This window comes from Callionymus lyra, chromosome 13 (genome assembly GCF_982586985.1).
Source record: "Callionymus lyra chromosome 13, fCalLyr1.hap1.1, whole genome shotgun sequence".
NCBI lineage: Eukaryota > Metazoa > Chordata > Actinopteri > Syngnathiformes > Callionymidae > Callionymus > Callionymus lyra.
This window is the reverse complement of record NC_141830.1, coordinates 11,461,859-11,482,345: the sequence shown is the minus strand read 5'-3', so window position 1 is coordinate 11,482,345 and position 20,487 is coordinate 11,461,859. Positions and strand designations below refer to the sequence as shown.

Here is a 20,487-nt window from a genome sequence, read left to right as displayed (position 1 = left end):
GCTTTGAAATCCATAAATAAAAATAAATAAATACTATATTTTTTTGCTCGCAAATCATGTTTTACCATATTTTCTTTTATGGTTTATAGTTCAATAATGTATGTATAGAATAAACTATTTTTTAACATGCAAATACCCATGCCATTTTTCTGTTGAAGTTAAGCCTCCGGCCGCCAGATGGCAGCAGTCATTAGTCAGCTAAATTTCCTTTCGAAATCCTGCAAGATCCCGGCGATGACTGAGGGCGAGAGGATACAGTTGATTCCAGCAGATTCTGCAACGTCAGAAGAAAGCACATGGGCATATAGACATATAGTTTTATATAGTAAATAATAATACAAATAAAACAAAAATCTTCCATTTTTCCCCACACAGGTTTGAGTCCATACATTCCCAATATGACGTCTTGAACTCGACACAACGTCACCGCTCATGTGCAACTTCTCTCCCATCAGTCAGATTGAAAAAAACAACTGAGCGCATCTTTTGAAATCTGAATTGCGAACTCCCAGGTCATCGAGTCATAAAAGTCTATGTACGCGTCAGGACAGTGTAAAGCTCTATATTTAGTGGCAGCACGTCTAAGGCTGCGCATCAGCATTCCTCAAATACTACAAGTTGGACGAGGCTGTGGAGGAGCTAAGCTGATGGATGAGATAAGAGAGCAGGAATTCCGGTTCTGCCAGGGCCAGAGTGGGGCAGTTATTGAAGGAAGTGGTTTTCCCGAAGACAAGCGACTCAGCAAAGCAAAAAGGAGAAGTAAAAGAGTCGTGATAATAAGGATCTTCAGTCGAACGAGTAAACAAAGAAGGCGCAGCTTTAGTAATTAAAACAACACGACTATTATTTCATCAGTCATGAAGCAGGAAGACAGATTGTGTAACTACTGTGTCAAGCGTGGTAACACCACAGGTGGTCTACTCTTCGGAATAAAAGTACCAGTTGATTTCCTTTTATAAACTTTAATATCATTTCTTCTCATGTCTTCAATTTTTTTTTTTACTACAACCAGGATATAAATGATGAAGCTAACTTTGAACAGCTAAAATTAGTTTTGGCAGTTTTGTCAATGTAGATTTAAAATGTTTTCATGCCTTTTAGCTGTTCATGCAACAGTTCATTGCAGAATGGCAAAACAAATGTACAGATTGAAAGAAAAGTACAATTTCCTGAAACAAATGAACAAACTATGAAAGAAAATTGCAGTTCTCTGAAACACATTTTAAATTTCCTGAAACAATTTAACCAAATTAAAAAAAAAAACATTTGTACATTTTTTTTGTAAAACAAATGTACAAACTCTAGAACAATTTACAATCTTCTGAAACAGATGTATAAACCCTTGAAGAAATGTACAATTTCCTGAAACGAATTTACCAAATAAAAAAAGTACAATTTTGTAAAACAAATGTACAAACTCTGGAACAATTTACAATCTTCTGAAACGAATTTACAAACTCTTTAATCTTTAATGAAATATGTTTCAGAAAAAAGTTATTTTATTGTTTAATTATTTAAAAGTTGTGTGTACTTTTTTTTTTTAAGAATTTGTAAATGTGTCCCAGAGTTTGTACATTTGTTCAGGAAATTGTAAATTTGTTAATTAAATTATTAAATGAGTCTCATAGTTTGTAAATATTTTTCAGGACATTTTCGTTTCAGATTTTTTACAGTTGTTTTTAGGAAATTATCATTGAGTTAAATATATATATGATTAAGATTTTAAAGTTTAGTTTTTTTTCACTTCCAGGCCACAGTGATAAGCAACATTGATATACTTTAATGGAAATATTTGAATTAAAAAAAAAGTAACCTTCCTGTCGACTAAACAAGACCATTATTGTGACGGGCCAAACCGGAAGTAGCTGCGCGCGTGGTTTCTAGCCTGACGCCGCGTTGACTCGCAGGTTGAACACGCCGCCGTCTGTGCTCGTCGTACCTGAGAAGCGTCAGGACACACCTGAGACTGGAGCGAGACCTCTTCGGCTCCTGTTGTCTCCTGAGGAATCTCACCTGGAGATAAAGGATCGTGACGCGTTCAATCATTAACCTGACCTGTCATGAGGAGCTGACGCGCGCCTGTCGAGGCCCCGCGCAACTGTGACTTTTAAACTTTTATTTTTTTTATAAAGTTGGATCCATTATTCCTTGGATCATGCTGGGAGCCGAGAGCAGGCTGGAGAGCCGGCTGGCCAAGCTGGAGACCCTGCTGAGGAACCCCCAGTCCGCTCTGAACCTGGAGACGCTGCTGGTGAGTTTGGGACGATGACGTCATGACGTTATGTTCATTAAAATGTCTTTTTTCTCAATGATCCGCCAAGAATATTAGACAAAAGTACTTGTATAGTGTGTTTTTTTAGTGTGTGTTTCTGTTGAGCTACCATGGGTGGCCATCTTTGAATGACGTTTGACATTCCTGAGCCAGAGTGGACATGGATAGATAGCACTTTATTGACCCTTTCATAAAAAATAATTTAGGGAAATAAGCGATATCTTATATTGCTTTAGAGCCAATAAACTCGGTATCGATGAAACATTTTTGACGCTGGTACTGATACCTTCACTTCCATACTAGTTCCTGAACAATACTTGCTTCTGTACCAATTTTATAATATGCACACATTGTATGAATCTTGTTTTTTCTTTGGTAAATTTTCAATCCAAGATGTTTATTTTTAGGAGAAAAAAAGTTCCATTCAATCTGATGTTCTCTGCCTTTGTCACTTATCACTTTCAAATACAGTAATACAAAATAATTTGATGTGAAATATCAGTTTGTAATATATCAAGGTTAGTTCACACCAGGGTCCTGAATATCCGAGTAATGATCAACTACTGACGAGTCAAAAATATAAAGTAAATTCAGCAGAAAAAAAACGACTTTTTATTGACCTGAAGATCCAGTAAGAAACTATCTTGACGGTCGCTCTCACCAAAGCTAACATTTTCCTCACGGGACGTAAACATAAACTAAAACGCATCTTTCAGAAGGTGCATTGGAAACTGTTACTCTGCCATATCGTTGGTTAACTCATGACCTACTAACATAGATTAGACACCACGTCATTCAGGTGAATATCACTCCAGATAAAAATGGTGTCAAACTCAATCACACAAAAAGTTCCATAGTCACCAAAGTGTCTTTAACGGGATAAACTTCCGATCAAATATTCCTTTCACCTCGTCCCTTATCTTATCTTAAACGCTGACGTCTTCATAGACCACAACATCAGCATGTATCTACTTTGATTTGGAGCTGGCGGGCGTTCAAGAGTCACGTTTCAAAAACATCTAAAGAGGTGAAAATGGTGCCTCGTGTCATATTGAAGGTTGATTATCATCGAACCCATGGGCGTCCGCTCGGACTCATCCGAGGGTTCTCGTCGTGACCCCTCTCCGACCCCGGTCCTAAGAATGTGCTGCGACCCAAACCTTTTCTTCAAACCTCTGCCTGCTGGCGGAGAGCGTTCATTGTGGGACGATCCCTTTCTCTCGAGTCAGCAGTCAAAGTACAATTTGAGTGTTTGGCAAGAGTAGAGAAAGAAGCGCTTCTGCCGACGTGTCTGGACGGATCAATGCGGTCGTCGCTGAAGCGAGAGGAGCTGCTCGACTGAAACATCTGTGGAAGTTACAGAACAAAAGGATGATTTTTAACCATTAAAAAAATATTTTAAGTCGCTTTCTTAAACGCCTTTTCTTGCAAACGACGTCCGCTTCCAGTCGACACAACAACAGCGGGCGACTTGGCAGGAAGTCGAGGTCACATCCTGGTATTGAGATAACCATCCTAGACTTCATGGTTCCTGCTGCGCCGCCATTCTTTCTCCTTTAATATTTTCTGACCAATAAGTTTGAGCTCTGGTAACACTTTACTGTAAATACATTTCAAAAACCTTTCACCAATGTTTTTTTTCTATATATATACCATCCTACTGTTGCATTGTGGGTGATGTAGCTGGATGTATATCTTCTTTTTTTTAACCATATCTGCAGAACTTTCCTGGTTTTGTGTGTTTTTTTTTTTTAAGTTTTTAAATAATCAAATAAGCTAATGCTAATATAAACTCTAAAAAGCTTTGTGTTCTTTGAATACTTTTTAAGATTAAATGGAAACGATTGAACGATAAGTGATCATAATGTTTTGGACAATTGGATCGATTTAGCAAAAAGAAACATTTTCTTTTAGGGGTAAGTTTTGCCAAGAATTTGACGCTACACATACAACGATACGAGACACTGCGATACGTAGTTACTAGAATATATTTGTAGTATTGTCGAGTACTTGACTCTGAAGTTGCAGAAATTATAGACCACATGACTTTTGACGAGGTCGTAACTGCTTTCATTTGTTTTGAAACCAAAATATGTCCAAACGTCAGCTTTGAAAGCTGCTGGAGTCGACCGTATCCTCTCGTCCTCAGTCACCGCCGGGCTCCAGCTGGGTCTCATTGTTCCTTGTAGTGTATAATGACTTCCAAGTTTTTTTGCGACACTGGGAATATTGCATGTTAATTATTATTATTATTATTTTACTATTGAAATATTGAAATTTTACTGTTGAAATATAGACCAGAAAATATCTAAATAGATAAAAAATATTTTGAAAGGAAAAAAAAAAAAAAAGTTAAAACGTATCGTTAAAAAAATGGCGATGTATCGATGTATTAGTTTGTCTTTTTATTGCATCCATAATCATTATGTATATCTTTTTTTCTTTTTTTTTTTTTCTAACAGTTCTTGAACCAAAAACATGTCCATGGTTCCTGTAATAACACAAACAGGTTTTTAAACTGAAAGGTTTAATACAAACACATTAACCAGGCAATGATTATCCTGCTCATCTGTTTGTCTCACTTATGATTCATACACGCAGCGACAACAAGGAAACAGTAAATGAAGGAGGAAAGAAACAATCTCTACTTTAATGTTCACTCGTTCTGACGACTCCATTGTCCATTAACTTCATCTGTGGGTGGAGGTGGGCGGCGTCTTCTTGTCTTCTTAGACTGCAACGAGAGGCAGGGATCGTGTTCAGATCCGTCCAGATTCCAGCAGTGGAAACCAAACATGGTCACAGATAGAAATCCCCAAAACACACAGTGTGTGGGAACCTTTATTAGCTGTTTTTACTAAAAAAAGAAAGATATTTCTTATATTTAATGAAATTTTTATTAATTTATATAAAAAAAAACGATTTCCTTACCAATCACATCATTACAAAGAACTTATTATAAAGTTTGAATTAAATATTTGTATTTACTAATCCTTACAGAATGTTTTATATAATTTTAAATAGATAAACTTTATTAGATCTTCTTCAGGAAATTATTGTTTAGAGGATGACTGTCATCATCCAAGACAGTAGTTCTTCTCTTTCTTCATGTGACTTCATATACAATTTTAAAATGAAATATATTTAGTTTCACCCAATTTATGTGAGTTTTAATGCTATTAAAAATAACAAAAAAATGTATCCCTTGGTTTGTAGATTTGTTTTAAATAAATACAATTTATGTAGATATTATTCCTATCATATTATATATATTTATAGATATATTATTATTATTAATTATATGTATTGTCTTATCTGGATACATTTTATAATTTTATAATATTATTTATAATATTATTTAACTTGGATCCAATCCTGTTCTTTTAGTAGTTTAAACTTAAATGTAATGAAGTTCCTGATCCAATAGAAAATACCAAATCTTTATTTTGTCCCTGTTTTGATTTGAGTGACCCTTTCATTTCACTGTTTTTCTATTCTAGCCTTATTTATTCTTTACTTAATTTGTATTTTAAAGTATCAAATGTATTTTGTAGGTGTACTTATTTCAAAATAAAGTGATTATTTAGGTCAATATTTCAGTTTATGAAACACACACACACACACACACCTGCTTTGCTTCCTCTTAAACCCATAAGCTGTGTGTCGTCTGCTGTGTTGGAGAATCTCTCCACACTGATGCTATTTCGAGGAGCAGAATCGTCCCCTGCCCACCCACACATGTCCCAGAACAAACAAGTCCGTCGGAAAGACCCCGACATTCTCAGTAACACCCCCCCCTCCCTCTGACCCCCCTCGATGCTCTAATGTCCGGATCATGGGGACGCTTTGGTCGCAACCCGACGCCTCTGATCCGAGCAGCGATGACACCGCTGAGGTCACGGAGCTCAGGGTCTCTGACTCAGTGGTTCAGGAACTCTCGTCACGTGACTCTTTTTTTTTTTTTGTTGATGTTGGACTTCATTGTCTTCTTGTCGCGTCACACGCTTGTTATTTCGATTTCATCACACACTTCAAATACACTTAAACAGTTGTCATTGCTTCTAAAATAATTTCCCTCTTTTTACTGTTACCGCAGTGTAATCTGTTCTTATGTGATCTTAAAGTATGTGTATATATATATAAACACCTATAAATCATCACTATTCTCCTCATTCGGATAATTACATTTATATTGAGAATATATTGGATTTAAAAAAATAAAATAAAATGGGCAACCTTTAGCATGCTAATGCTAATGAGAAGGCTAGCACAAAATGATCAGACTATATTATAAAACAATATAATAACGCAATATAGTGACACACCATAATAACGGATAATATAATCCAAATATTGGTTATTTGAGCTACATTATTTCAATTTTTATTATAACTATTTTGTATAGTATAAGACTGTCTAATGTACAGAGGAGTTGAAAGAAATGAAACAATTTAATTAAATGTATTAAAGTCTTTAAAAAACTGTGTGACAATTTTAAATACTATATATATATATAGTATTTAAAATTGTCACACAGTTTTTGTATATATATATATGGACTATTTGTATGGATCCTTGAAATTAAAGAGAGAAGCTGAAGTTAAGTTAAAAAAGTGTAATTATAGCTTAATAAACTCCAGAGTATGTAATGCAAATTGTTAAATTTAATAAAATGTACACAATTTAAAACAATTGACATATATTTGAGTCTTTTGCCCCCTTTTTCCTTGACCTGCTGAAGCTAATTTTCAAAGAATTTTGTTTATTTCTTTGGAACAAAGTTGAAATGAAAAATGAAAAAATAATAACGTCCTGTCTTCTCTTTCTGTGCCAGGACTCTGTGAACGCTCTGGCCCAGGATCTGAACTACCCTGCTCTGAGGAAGAACAAGAACGTCGACACCTTCCTGAAGCGATGTGAGTCCTGCTGGTGAAGTGTGTGTGTTTTTCATTCGTGTTGTCGCTCTCTCACACGATTGTTGACCAAAAAAAACACCATAAGTCACTATGTTGAGTGTAAAGGTTGGAGGTGAGATAACACTTGAACTCTTGATAAGATCCCAAACAATAACGTCATGGTAGATGTTTTCTTTATCTCCAGATGTCAGGATAAATATTTGTCGTTCATTTGTTTTCCTCGACTCAAGATCCTCATGATGACTCGTGTTCTTTCTCGTGACAGATGAAGCGGCCGTGAGCCAGCTGAGGGATCTGCAGGTGAAGCTGGAGGACTTTGAGAAGGTGAAGTTGATCGGCAGAGGAGCCTACGGAGAAGTTCAACTGGTGAGGACTTTTTACCCTTTTCTTTCTTTTACTCCCTCTTAGTTGAGAACATTTGTCCCTTTTTACTCTTGCTCTTCCCCTCATTTCCTCCTTTTTCTTTCTACTTTGACTTCTTCCTTGTCGTCTATCATCTCATGCTCTTCTGCTTCCTTATGTCCTTCTTCAATATCCTTCTCGATGCCACCTTTATGTCTCTTAACCTTTCTTCTCCTTCCATTTTCCTCCTCACCATGCTTTTCTTCATCAAAGTTCTTCATCTTCGTGGGCCATTTGAGACTTTTGAGATGATGCAAGAGACTCCACCTGTAGATTCAATGACATAGGAACAGGTTAAAAAAAAAAAGAACTTTAATAAATCAAATTTCCATTATAAACGTGCTGCATGAACAGCTTTATTCGAATAGTTTCTTCTTTTTTTTAAAATTATTCTTTCCTCTGCTCATTATATTCTTAGAGTCCACTCCCTTTTTGACAAGAAGAAGCAACAAACCAAAGCAGACTCTTTTAAAGCTACTAAAAATCACAGTTTTAGCAAAAACCTTGTATTTAAGAAGAGTTTTAGAAACTTTTTGTCCTTGAAATTCTGCTAAAATAGAAATAATGAATTGGATAATAATAAATATAATTCTTATTTGGATCAAAGACGAGCAAGAGAAGCTTTTTCAACGATTAATTTTATTTTTTTAAAGTTGATTTATTGTTGTTTACTAACTCATTCTAGCACCCGCCACTAGAGGGAGCAACACCTCCCTCTAGTGGCGGATTTCTCCTCTAAAATTCCCTTTTTTTATATATATATAAAAAATCGTATTATTGGGTATTTTCCCAAAGCATGGAGACTCTCTCTGCAGACCCAGATGTCTTCCTGGATCTGCTCGGCTCAGTATTTGTTGTCAGAGACGTGCCTGGACAGGCTCAGTGTGTGGGAGAGCAGTGAAGTCTGGAGTGGGAGGGTGTGTGTGTGTGTGAGTGTGTGTGAGGGTGAGATCTTGTACAAGCATGTCTTTTCTTTCCTTCTACTTCTGTTTGTCACTGGCTTATCTCAGTCGCCGTGACCTCGCCAGGGTCGTGATATGATCGATCGCTCGCTTGTCTGCAGGTCCGCCACAAGGACTCCAAGAAGGTCTACGCCATGAAGCAGCTCAGCAAGTACGAGATGATCAAGCGCTCCGACTCGGCCTTCTTCTGGGAGGAGAGACACATCATGGCCTTCTCCAACAGTCCCTGGATCGTACAGGTGTGCCCGTGGAGCATGAGGCTTTACTTCCTGTTGTTCTTTCAAAATAAAGGCACCACAGGAAACTAAGGTTATCTACAACCTAAGTATGTTTAAAATAAGAATCTTCAAAGTTTGTTTGAGTCGCACACATAAGATAAAATGCATTTGGTTTCTTTTACACAGTATAATGACAAAATCCTAATTTTTAAGTAATTAAAAGATTTCAAAATGAAGTCAATACAGGAACTAAGGCTATGGACAACATGTGTATGTCTTAAATCAGTTTATTAAAAAATAGAGCGACACTTTTAAAAATACTTTATTTAGAAATAGTGATGAACATACATGTATAAAAAAAATACTAACAAAATGTTATATTTTCATTTTATTACAATTACAACATTATGATAAAAACCATGGAGATTTAACAATTAAGGTGAATAAAATATTAAGTACATTTATTTTGAGTGAAATACACAAGTATATTTGGTTGTTATTACACAATATAATATAACAAATAAAAATGTGTAATAAATCAACAGATCAAAACATTTAAAAAAAGTAAGAAACTAAGGTTTTTCTACAACTTAAGCATATCTTAAAAATGATCTTGAGCATTAAAAAAAGAAAAAAAGTACACTTTTGAAATACTTTATTTAGTGTTAAAGATGGTTGATACAACTTTGTATTGACCATATAAATTTCTTTCCGTTTTTTTCTAAATAAAATGTACACATTCGAAAAATACTTAATTTAGAAATGGCATTAAAGCAGGTTGATACAAATGAATTATTGCGCAAAGCAATTGTCAATTTAAATGGGTGCCTTAGATTAATATATATATATATATACAGTATATATTTTCTTTTTTTAAAAAACAATGGAAATTCTCTCACTGCAAATATTGAATGATATTGACTAATAAAATGTATAAATAAACTGAAGATATAACCTTTATTTTTCAGTTTAAAACTTGTATAAACTATTATATTAACTTGTTAAAGTTTCAATATGTGTTTATTTTACTTTATCTTTAAAATACTTTATTAGCTACATTTATTTATTTAATAGTAATGTAATAAAAAAAAGAGTCATTTAATGAATGTAAACCGAGTCAAATTATTTTGTTCCACTTTCAGCTGTGCTCTGCGTTCCAAGACGACCGGCACCTCTACCTGGTGATGGAGTTCATGCCGGGGGGAGACGTGGTGACCCTCACCATGAACTACGACGTCCCAGAGAAGTGGGCTCGCTTCTACACCGCCGAGGTGGTTCTGGCGCTGGACGCCATCCACTCCATGGGCTTCATCCACCGGGACGTCAAGCCTGACAACATGCTGCTGGACCAGCAGGGACACCTGAAGCTGGCCGACTTCGGCACCTGCATGAAGATGGACCCGGTGAGTCGCGTTTACTGCTCCACAGCTCCACCCAGCGTTCACACGCTGAAGTGCGGATTCTGTTGTGGTTGAGGAAATACTTGAGCAGCTTCTACTACCAAAGCAGTTCCATATATGGCTTGTTCTGTATTTGTTTTTGTTTTTGATTCAAAACTTTTGCTAAAATAAGGCACTCTTTGTGAGGCAAAAATGTTAATAGAGTTTATGTAAAAAAGTAAAATACATTTTATTTAATTTTGACGTTATGATTAAAAGTTTTGCAATTAAGTTAAAAAAAATAAAAAAAACAACATTTGTTTGAGTTTATAGCAAACATAAAACAAAAGGTATTAGTTTTGTTTTACACAATATTATATCAAAATCCTTAATTTGTAATTTATTAAACGATTAAAACATGCAATATATAAATTAACTTCTGGATCATTCATGTTTAATACATACATTTTGAAATCACATTAATAACATTAATATATATATTTTATAATTATTTTTCTAATTGTTAAAAGATAACTCATTAGTTTTCCTTTTCTAATGTGAACCAGTAAAAATAAACATTTCCCTAAATGCAAGACATTAAAATTTTAATTAATTGTCTATATTTTTTCTGTTTTGTAAATTAAATAAAGCAAAGAATAAATAAAAATATAATGAGCAATAAAAAAATAAGAATGTAATTAAAAATGAAGACAAGAAAAGCTTGACGGTCTCTGTTGTTGTGTGTGTCAGAAGTCGGGGATGGTCCACTGTGACACGGCGGTGGGGACCCCCGACTACATCTCGCCCGAGGTGCTGCAGTCTCAGGGCGGCGACGGCTACTACGGCCGCGAGTGCGACTGGTGGTCCGTCGGGGTCTTCATTTACGAGCTGCTGGTCGGTGAGTGTCAAAAAAAACATAATTTTCACTCGTTTGAGGAGACTTTTTTTTTTTGAACCATCGTCACTTGGCGCCACCTGCAGGCGAAACCCCGTTCTACGCCGAGTCTCTGGTGGGAACCTACGGCAAGATCATGAACCACAAGAACACGCTGGCGTTCCCGGACGACGTGGAGATGTCTCAGGGCGCCAAAGACCTCATCTGTGCTTTTCTCACCAGCAGGTGAGTGATTGGATCAAACTTTATTTTAGATTCAACGTTTTTGAATTAAATCATGACGTAAAATCCAGGGGTGTGTCCCTTAGACTTCCTGTTTTCATTAGTGCCCACTCCAGTCTCACCCCGACACAGAGCCCTCTTTCATTCACCTTCATGCTCACTTGCCTCAGACAAAAACCTCTGCACAAAATTCTCCCTCATGTTTGCACAACCTCGGTCCCCAACCTTCTGTCCTGCAGCACAATAATAGCAGTTTTTTTTAGCACACGGGGGTCTTAAAACTTTCTTATTCTTGGCCGTGTCTGGAATGTCCCACACGTGGCAACCCAAACTGCCGCACCCCTTCCAGGCTCGTAGCATGGGAGGAGGGATGAAGGGGTTCTGACTTTTCAGCAGCAGCAGCAGCCAGATGTTCGTGTCGCTGCTGGCGTTATCGTCACTTGGACCAGTCAGAAGCTCGCTCCGGCGCCCACCAGTGGTCGTGTGGTGCTGCTCCGCTCTAGCCTCGAGGGAGGCGCCGCGGTCCGGTGGTCGTGTTTTTTGGGGGAGGCTGATGGCTCCGTGCTCTTGACTCTGTGCAGGGAAGTCCGTTTGGGTCGGACGGGAGTCGAGGAGATCAAACGTCATCCCTTCTTCAAGAATGACCAGTGGACCTTCGACAACATCAGGGACAGTAAGTTTTATCGATACTTTCTTATCAAGTCATTCTGGACTGTTATGTCCATAAGACCTTCATACATGGGTGTGAGGCTCATGATGCTCTCAAGCCAAATACATTTACTTTTGAAAATATCTTCATTTTCTTTATTTTTATATTATTTATTAGATTAAATATTATGATTATATAGGTAAAACATACTACACTTCACGATTAACTTCAAGATAAAATGATGAAATATATCATTAAAATAAAATACTGCATATTAACTAGCACTTTTAAATAAAAAAAATAAAAGAATACATTTAAATACCATGGGACCGAATATGTTCATTATAATGTAGATGTTTTTATATTTGGATTGTATAGTAGCAAATCATCTTGCAAGGTATATGTTTTTACCATATGTTTTTATAATGAAATGTAAAAACAACAACTTACGATAATAGTTGTTGTAAAATAAATGATTGAAAAAAGAGGAATTGTATTGAAAAAGTGATTTTGGAAACGGTAAAATAAAAGTTACAAAAAGGTTAAATTGAGGATGAAATAAATATTTGAGAGGATAATGTATGGTAATCAAAAAATAATGACGATAAATGTCACGAATAAAGGATACAAATATTAAATAATCAACAGAATTAATGGTGACAGTAAAAAGTTAAAAGAATAAAACAATCAAAGTTATGTCAATAACAATTAAAATGCAAACATCCTGTCACAGTCTCACTGTTTAGTTAAGAACGACCGTTAATTTATTAATAAAACACGTTTTAAAACGGGATGTTTTAAATAAATGAAGCTCAAACTGAGACTTAATAACACAAGCTGTGGGTCTGAAGAGTAATAATGAAGAGTAACAAAGAGGCGGAGTCTGTCCATGACAGGAACAAAACCTCAGTGTCTGTATTTAACCACACGAGGTTCTCCGCTTCACCTGCCTCTGATTATGACAACAAGACTTTTGATGAGTCTGCGGCAACATGAAACCACCGCGTCTGACCCGTCGCGCTCGGTCCAAACATGACCCCTTTGACCCCCCCCCCGGGCTGCGTGCCCCCCTCAGGACATAAAACGAGCCTCCATTAACGGTTGCTTCAATATTTTCCCTTCTTATGCTACATCATCTCAGAGGAGAGGTGGGTGGGGCGACGTGGTCGCTGTGGACCGTAATGAGAAGGTCCTCCCGGTTGGAGGTCTCGCTGCCGCTCGTGCACTCTGCCTGTCATTAGCCGCCCGCTATCAGAGAGCATTCTGGGATGCTGCGCCGCAAGAACCGCGGCAGGGTTCTGGTGGTTCTTATGTTTTGAACTTTAATCAAACTATTTTCCTAACTTTAGTGTTTGATTTTTTTCTCGTCTTAATGCGTCTTGATGTGGTTTTAGTTGAGGAGACGACATCATCAGAAACATGTCAAGGTTCCTACAGCTTTAGGCGAGTTAATAATGCTGTGAAAATAAACATTGAAATGACGTTTTTATTAGGGGTGTTAAAACATGTCTCGATATTTTCTCACGATATTCAACAGCAATTTATTTACTTTTATAATCCAATATTTTACCACCGTTCTTTTATGGTTAACAGTTCAATTAAGTGTGTTTAAAATAAAAAAATAATTCAATTATTATTTCATATACAATTAAAATACAATATTCAAGGCGTTTGTTAATTTTTGTGTTGCTATTAAACTTTCCGCCCCTAGATGGCAGCAGTCATTAAGTCCTCTGCAGGTAAACGAACAAAGAAATATTGCGGGATCTCTGCGATGACTGAGGACGAGAGGATACAGTCGACTCCAGCAGCTTTTAAAGCTGAATGTTTTGGTTTTAAAACAAAATGAAAGCAGTTACAACTTCGTAAAGAGTCATGTAAATTCTGAAACACCAGAGTCAAGTACTCGACAATACTACAAATATATCCTTGTTACTACTAGCATCAGAATATATAGTATTGTTGCTCTATCGTGATACGTATTGTATTGACAGATTTTTTTCCAATAGGCATCACTAGTTTTTATGCTTTTTAAAATTAGATTTGAGACGAAAAGACAGCAGAGCAATCACATAAGTTAAGGGACAATTGTACCCAAATATTGATTTGAACAGAAATCATGATTTTGAAAAAAACACTTGCACAAAAAATACAAAAAATGTCAAAAATATTGCCTGGTAATGCATCCTTTGAATAAAAATGTATTATTTAAATGAATTTATAGTGAGTTATTGAGCCTCATAATGACAAATTTATGTACGCTTTTGTTTATTTCTCATATCAGGACTGGACTGGTTTAATGCAGTTGTGATTTTTCAAAGTCTTGATGATTTGGTAAATACAGCGAAAATAAAATGACAAAATGAAAACGAATGTGATCGATAAATAATTCTCGAGTGTAATGCTGAGTCAGCGGACGCCATTGGCTCTTTCCGAGCTACTAGCTGACCTAAGACAACACAATTTATTGTCCTCAGCTTCCACCGGCGACAGGTCTGCTGAAGTTAACACTTTCTTTTACTTTACTTTACTTTCTGTTTCTGAGCAGAAGCTAAAATTATCTCTATTATTATATCTGTTTAAAGAGACAAGAACTGAAATGTTAGCTAAAATGCTAACGTGTGTCTACAGAGCTAGCCTGCTAAAATGCTAACCCCTGTTTGAGATGAAGAGCTGGATATAGAAATAATTGTCTAGATTATTGTCACTGGATTTTATATGAAGGGTTCGAATCCAAAAATAAATCAAACCCTGAAATAAAGCAGAGAACCAGGGCTTTATCCTCATATAGCTGCTATTAGCATAGCCGCTAGCTAGCACAGGTGTATGCATAGCATCATCTGCAACAGCAGCGATGAGTTCACTGAGAGGGAGTTGAAAGTAAATAATCTTTAATATGTTTATTTTAAAGATAAATTGGACAGAACTTTGTGATACTCTGAGTGTCACTAAAACCATTAAGAAATAATTCAACTTTAGTTTAAAACTCACCTTTTAAAACTTGGTTATTCATTAAAAAACTTTTTTTTTATAATTTCCTTGTTTTTTATAGTTCCCTTTAAGAAACTATTTTATCTTTCTTATCTTTAAAACATCTGTTTTACTGTTGTCTTCTTAACTGTTGTTTTATAATCTGTTTGTATGTTGTCCTGAAAGGTGCCTTGTAAATAAAATTATTATTATTATTAGTTCAGGAACTTAAAAATGAAAATGCCTAGAAGTGAATGTTTGTTATTTTAGTTCAAACTCTGTCATTTAACAGTATTCAATTTAATTAAAAACAGTTTTATTAATTATAACATTAAAAAACTATTACAGCAGACATTGAAAATGTGTCCCTGAAAAACTAAAAAAGTGCAGCCAAGAAATCAAAATAAATCCAGGACGCCTAAGGAATTATAGTCATTTAAAAGTTAATCAGGATCTTGAAGGACATATTTTGTGTTTATATATTTTTTTCTATACCGAGCTAGCTCTCTAATAAGCAAAACCACAATGACACTTTTTGTTATGAAAGCCATTGATTAACTCCATATGGTATCCAAGTCAGTAACTTATTAAACGGAGAACTGGCACAAAAATGGCAGTAAAAAGAAGAAGTTGGATCCGTTTCACACTCGACTCGTGAGTTAATAAAGCTGCTCTGCTCTCTATAGAAACATCACAATACAATGTCTGATTGGACCTTTGACAGATTTTTACTGCTGAGGTGAGAGCCAAGACTGTGCATCTCCAGGCGTGTTTAGGCTGCTCGTGTGAAAGGCTCAGTGTGTGCGAGCAGCACAAAGTCAGCTCTGTACGGGAAGAGGAGGTGGTGTCGAGAACCTGTCCAGAGCTCACTCCTACTACGAGCCCGGCCGAGTTGGCTCCGAAGTTTACACGGGAGCGGAAAACGCTGCTCAGCGTAAATGCCTTCGAGATATCGTGTTTGTTTTAATTTCCAACGTTTCTACATTTCTCCATGACTTTGTCTTCTGTCTCGCAGCCGTGGCCCCGGTCGTCCCGGAGCTGAACAGCGACATAGACACCAGCAACTTCGACGACATCGAGAATGAGAAGGGAAACATCGAGACCTTTCCTCCTCCCAAAGCCTTCGTGGGCAACCAGCTTCCTTTCGTCGGCTTCACCTACTTCAAGGATGATCAGTGAGTACTAATTGTTACGAATCCTCTTTTAAAAGAAAAAAACGATTCCAGGTTGTGTAGAAATTGCTGAGGATTTGACGGCTTCACACCTTTAACTCGGCCTCGAAGCAGTCAGACACTGTTGGCCTGTTCACCCTCCACACTGCTGCCTTGTTCTGCCCCTTTAACTGTCCCGCATGCTTAACCTGAAACAGACTCAAATCTGCACTCAGACCTGCCAAAATATTCATTTCCAAAAAGATCCTTCACAAGATCCTTTTTTAAAGCATTTCCAAAGTGAGGCTGAGGATTATTTGTGGTATCATGTGGCCGGCTATCTGTATTCTAAATGTGTTTCAATCAGAGAATGTAAAATACACAAATATATTTTTAATTGTATAAACGTTTTAATAAAGTCACACAAGATTTCTATGACGAGATCCAATTTTATCAAATATTATGAAAAGTATATCAGTGTCATCGGAATAATTAGTGATTGGATTTCAAATGTGGAAACTTTGACTTATTTTTATAATTATTTTTTTTCAATGTTGTTGTTTTTTTAAGCATTTTTTTATTCTATTTATTCAATCATTTCTATAGTAAGAGGTTATATTTTTTTTAATGGAAACATTTTTTGAATATTTTCAAAATTATTTTATACAATAATTAAAGAAATCGATTTCTAAATGTTCTATTTTTTTTTTATTAATAGCCTTTCAAATGCAATCGAAATCTTATATTGTTTTTGTTTTTTATATATTAAATTTAATGTATTAAAATACAAAAGAGATTCAATTTTCTATATTATTTTTTTAAAATATGAAAAAAATTTCACTTTAAAAATATAGATTATTAAATTAAATTATTAATTTTTATGCACTTGAAAACACCATTCCAATTAAAATAAATAAATCCAATCCAAACATTTAAAATCAAAATATTCTGATGGCACTGATATGCTTTCATAAATTTAAAACACAACAAGGTGAAGCTGCTAAATGTCGATGCTAAATCCTAAATACTGAAAACCTGCTTCCTGTCTTTCTGTGAAGAAGTTCTCTATTTTGTTTCCAACTGGGTTAAAATAAAGCAGCTTTTATTTTGAAATGCTTGTCATGCTAGAAAAGAGGTTGATTAAAAAAGTACTTCATAATGATTCATAATTGGTCAATCTGCTGATTTTGTTAATGGATACGTTGTCTATTTAAAGTCATGTGTGTTCCATTATCTTAACTGTTACCAAGAACAAATGAACAACACATGTTCTTACCTGTTACCTCTGCCAAGAAGGTAATCTTTACATCGCTCTTTAGCCGTCTGTTGGAAAAAAAAAAAAAAAAAACTATTCAATTCATTTTCCAGGACAAGGAACCAGCATTTCTATTTTGGTGTTCTAAGTAAAGAACGCTGCAGAATTGTATTACTTGCACCTACTATGTGTGTTGCGAGCATCTGAGCATGAGAAACCTGGGTGTTATATTGGACAAACACATGTCTCTAGTACAACACTTCAGGAAACTGACAAGAAACTGTTTCCTTCTACTGAGAAAACAAAATCTGGAGTTTATATTCCATGCATTTGTGTCTTCTCGTTTAGACTATTGTAACAGTTTTAGTGTTTAAACAAGAAGTATCCGTCTCGCCTGCAGTTAATACAAAACTCTGCAGTGAGAATTCTTACCCGCTCTAGTAGAATAACTCACATTTCTACTGTTGCTCCTAAGCTTTGGAACGATCTTCCTCTCTCTCTGTGTTTGATGGATCTACTGACTCCTTTAAGATACATCTTTAGACATTTTTATTTGTGCAGGTTTTTCCCTGATTTTCTGGGACTCCTGTGTTTGTCTTATGTGTCTTGATCTTTTAAAGTATATATTTTAACTGTGTATTGTTTTTGATTGTCAAAGCGCTTTGTAACCCTGGTCTAGAAAGGCGCTTTACAAATAACCTTTCATTACTCACTAACTTGTGCGAGTGAGTTAAGGAACATAACGGCAACCAGTTGTCCCAAGTAAAAGATTAAACAAATGCTGGGCAATACTATTGAAAAAAAACAACCTAATATAGATGTAAATGAGCTGTTTGGGGGAGGTCTGTGGGTGCAATTTCTTTTTTTGTTCATTTATAATTCAATGATTTTGATTGCAATATAAAAAACATTTACATCTTTACATAGCACGTCTGTATCACAATTATTGCACAAACGAAGGTTTAATTTGATTATCGAAATATGTTTTAGTGTTGGTGTTAGACAGCCACGTAGAAAGTGGGTTTAAAAACGAGGTACAAAAATATGGATAACACACTGTATGTAGAAAGAAATACCTGATTTATAAAGGTGTGTATTGGCAAGTATCTGGTGATACAATGCGTATCTTGATACAGGGGAAACGATACGATATACTGGGAGACTGTAGGAACAAGTATATATTTGTAGTATTGTCGAGTACTTGACTCTGGTGTTGCAGAATTTATGTGGTCCATGATTCTTGACGAAGTCGTGACTGCTTTCATCTATTTTGAAACCAAAATTTGTCCAAACATCAGCTGTAAAATCGGCTGGAGTCTACTGTATCCTCTCATCCTCAGCATCTCGCTGCTGCCATCTAGTGGGTGGAATCTGATACGCAACACAGAAATGAACAAACAAAGTGAATATTTACATGTTAACTGTAAATAAAACATCAAATTATTTCATCCTGAACACACTTTATTGAAATATAAACCATAAAAATGTGATTTAAAAGTTAAAAAAATCTATATTTGTTTTAATCGACACAGTGCTGTTGAATATCAAAAGGGTATTGTCGAAAATATATGAAAATGTTTCTACTTATAAACAGAAAACCATTTATAAAACTTTGATCGAAGGATATTCATGTGGTGCCTTTGAATCACAAGAGCTAGACTAGAATCCAAAAATGATTATTGCTGAATATTTTACATAATGTGCAATAAAACTAAAGGTTTTTATTCATTACGATTGTGCAATAACTCATGACTGATGAAGAACCATGGTCTCATCCACAGGGTTCTTATTATCCTAATTACATCTTTGAAGGATAATAAGAACCCTGTGGTCTGAGACCATGGTTCTTCATCAGTCATGAGTTATTGCGCCATAGTAATGAATAAAACCTTACTTACTTACTTACTTGCATGTTAACCATGGACATGACCACGGCTTCAACTGCGCTCTTGTCTTCTCCAGGCTGTTGAACGGAAATAAAAACTGCCCGGAGAACGATTCAAAAGATCGACAAAACAACTCTGACGAGGAGGAGAACCGCTCAGGAGGCAGGAAGGAGGTCAGTCAGAGTGGCAGGGAAAATAAATTGAAATGTCAGTAGAATGTCGCCCCTGAACCATCACGTTCCTCTGAGCAGCTTCAGAAAAGGGTGAACGATTTGGAGGAGCAGCTCGACCATGAGATGCAGGCCAAAGATGAGCTGGAGCAGAAGTGCAAGTACGACGAGCGACACAAACCTGTTTTGTTTTGCATTTGTTCCTCGATCGAATGATGTTTCTTTCTCCTCAGAAACACCGCCAACCGTCTAGATAAGCTGGTGAAAGAGTTGGACAAGGAGGTAAGAGATTGATCAGAGATGAGAAATCTGTTCGTGTTTTACGTTCACACTGTTTGTCAATGGCTCGCCGGCCAGATGAACAGCAGACAGCGAGTGGAGGCCTCCCTGAGGCAGATGGAGAGAGAGCGAGCTCTGCTGCAGCACCAGAGCACCGAGCACCAACGCAAGGTGGAGATGGAGATGGACAGGAAACGCAGCCTGGAGAACGAGCGTGAGGATCTCTTCATCTTCTGAATAATCTCTAGATTTTTATTCTTAGTTTGGTCTCAGAAGGTCACCGACGTTTGTACGAGAATCCCTTGGATTAACAAACTTCTCGCACTCTCAGTTTATAGCTTGAAGGATCAACTGGAAGATCTGAAGAGGAAAAATCACAACTCGCAAATATCCAATGAGAAGAACATTCAACTTCAAAAACAAGTGAGGCTTCAATTCTTCTGTCTTTAATTTCCCTTCATTGTAATTAATATGGGTGTGAAGCAAAAATAGCTACTTTTTTTCCACAATATTCAACAAAACTTATTCTCTATATATACAGTATATATACTGTATATATACAGTATATATACTGTATATATATATATATATATATATATATATATATTACTTTTAATGGCCTTAAACCCCTAATTTGTTTTTATAATAGTTATTTTATGGTTTAAAATAAAAAACACAAAATTAAATTGTGTATAAAATGAAAGAAATCTATATATTTTTCAAAATTTACATTCAAATTTGCACAGCCTTTGTTCATTTTTGTCTCGCAATTAAAATTATGCAGCAGTCATTACGTCCTCCGCCGCTAAATGAACAATCTGGCGATGACTGAGGACGAGAGGATACAGTCGACTCTAGCAG

The 20,487-nt window shown here is 36.0% G+C and overlaps 1 protein-coding gene across 4 annotated transcripts in view; it reads left to right on the top strand.

Moving 5' to 3' along the window:
- Nucleotides 1-1,913: 1,913 nt before the first annotated feature.
- Nucleotides 1,914-20,487, top strand: part of LOC148067366 (rho-associated protein kinase 2-like) — a 35,175-nt gene continuing 16,601 nt past the window's right edge. For 3 of the 4 annotated variants that reach the window (XM_087805409.1, XM_087805406.1, XM_087805407.1), the window contains exons 1-14: nucleotides 1,917-2,251; nucleotides 7,107-7,188; nucleotides 7,454-7,554; nucleotides 8,654-8,791; nucleotides 9,913-10,173; nucleotides 10,900-11,047; nucleotides 11,131-11,269; nucleotides 11,848-11,939; nucleotides 15,901-16,060; nucleotides 19,254-19,350; nucleotides 19,429-19,508; nucleotides 19,581-19,629; nucleotides 19,705-19,840; nucleotides 19,958-20,049. In XM_087805409.1, coding sequence (XP_087661535.1) covers nucleotides 2,156-2,251; nucleotides 7,107-7,188; nucleotides 7,454-7,554; nucleotides 8,654-8,791; nucleotides 9,913-10,173; nucleotides 10,900-11,047; nucleotides 11,131-11,269; nucleotides 11,848-11,939; nucleotides 15,901-16,060; nucleotides 19,254-19,350; nucleotides 19,429-19,508; nucleotides 19,581-19,629; nucleotides 19,705-19,840; nucleotides 19,958-20,049 — 1,671 coding nt within the window. In that variant the 5' untranslated portion in view covers nucleotides 1,917-2,155. Of the gene's footprint in view, nucleotides 2,252-7,106; nucleotides 7,189-7,453; nucleotides 7,555-8,653; nucleotides 8,792-9,912; nucleotides 10,174-10,899; nucleotides 11,048-11,130; nucleotides 11,270-11,847; nucleotides 11,940-15,900; nucleotides 16,061-19,253; nucleotides 19,351-19,428; nucleotides 19,509-19,580; nucleotides 19,630-19,704; nucleotides 19,841-19,957; nucleotides 20,050-20,487 lie in introns of all 4 variants that reach the window. The other variant, XM_087805410.1, reaches the window with a different exon arrangement.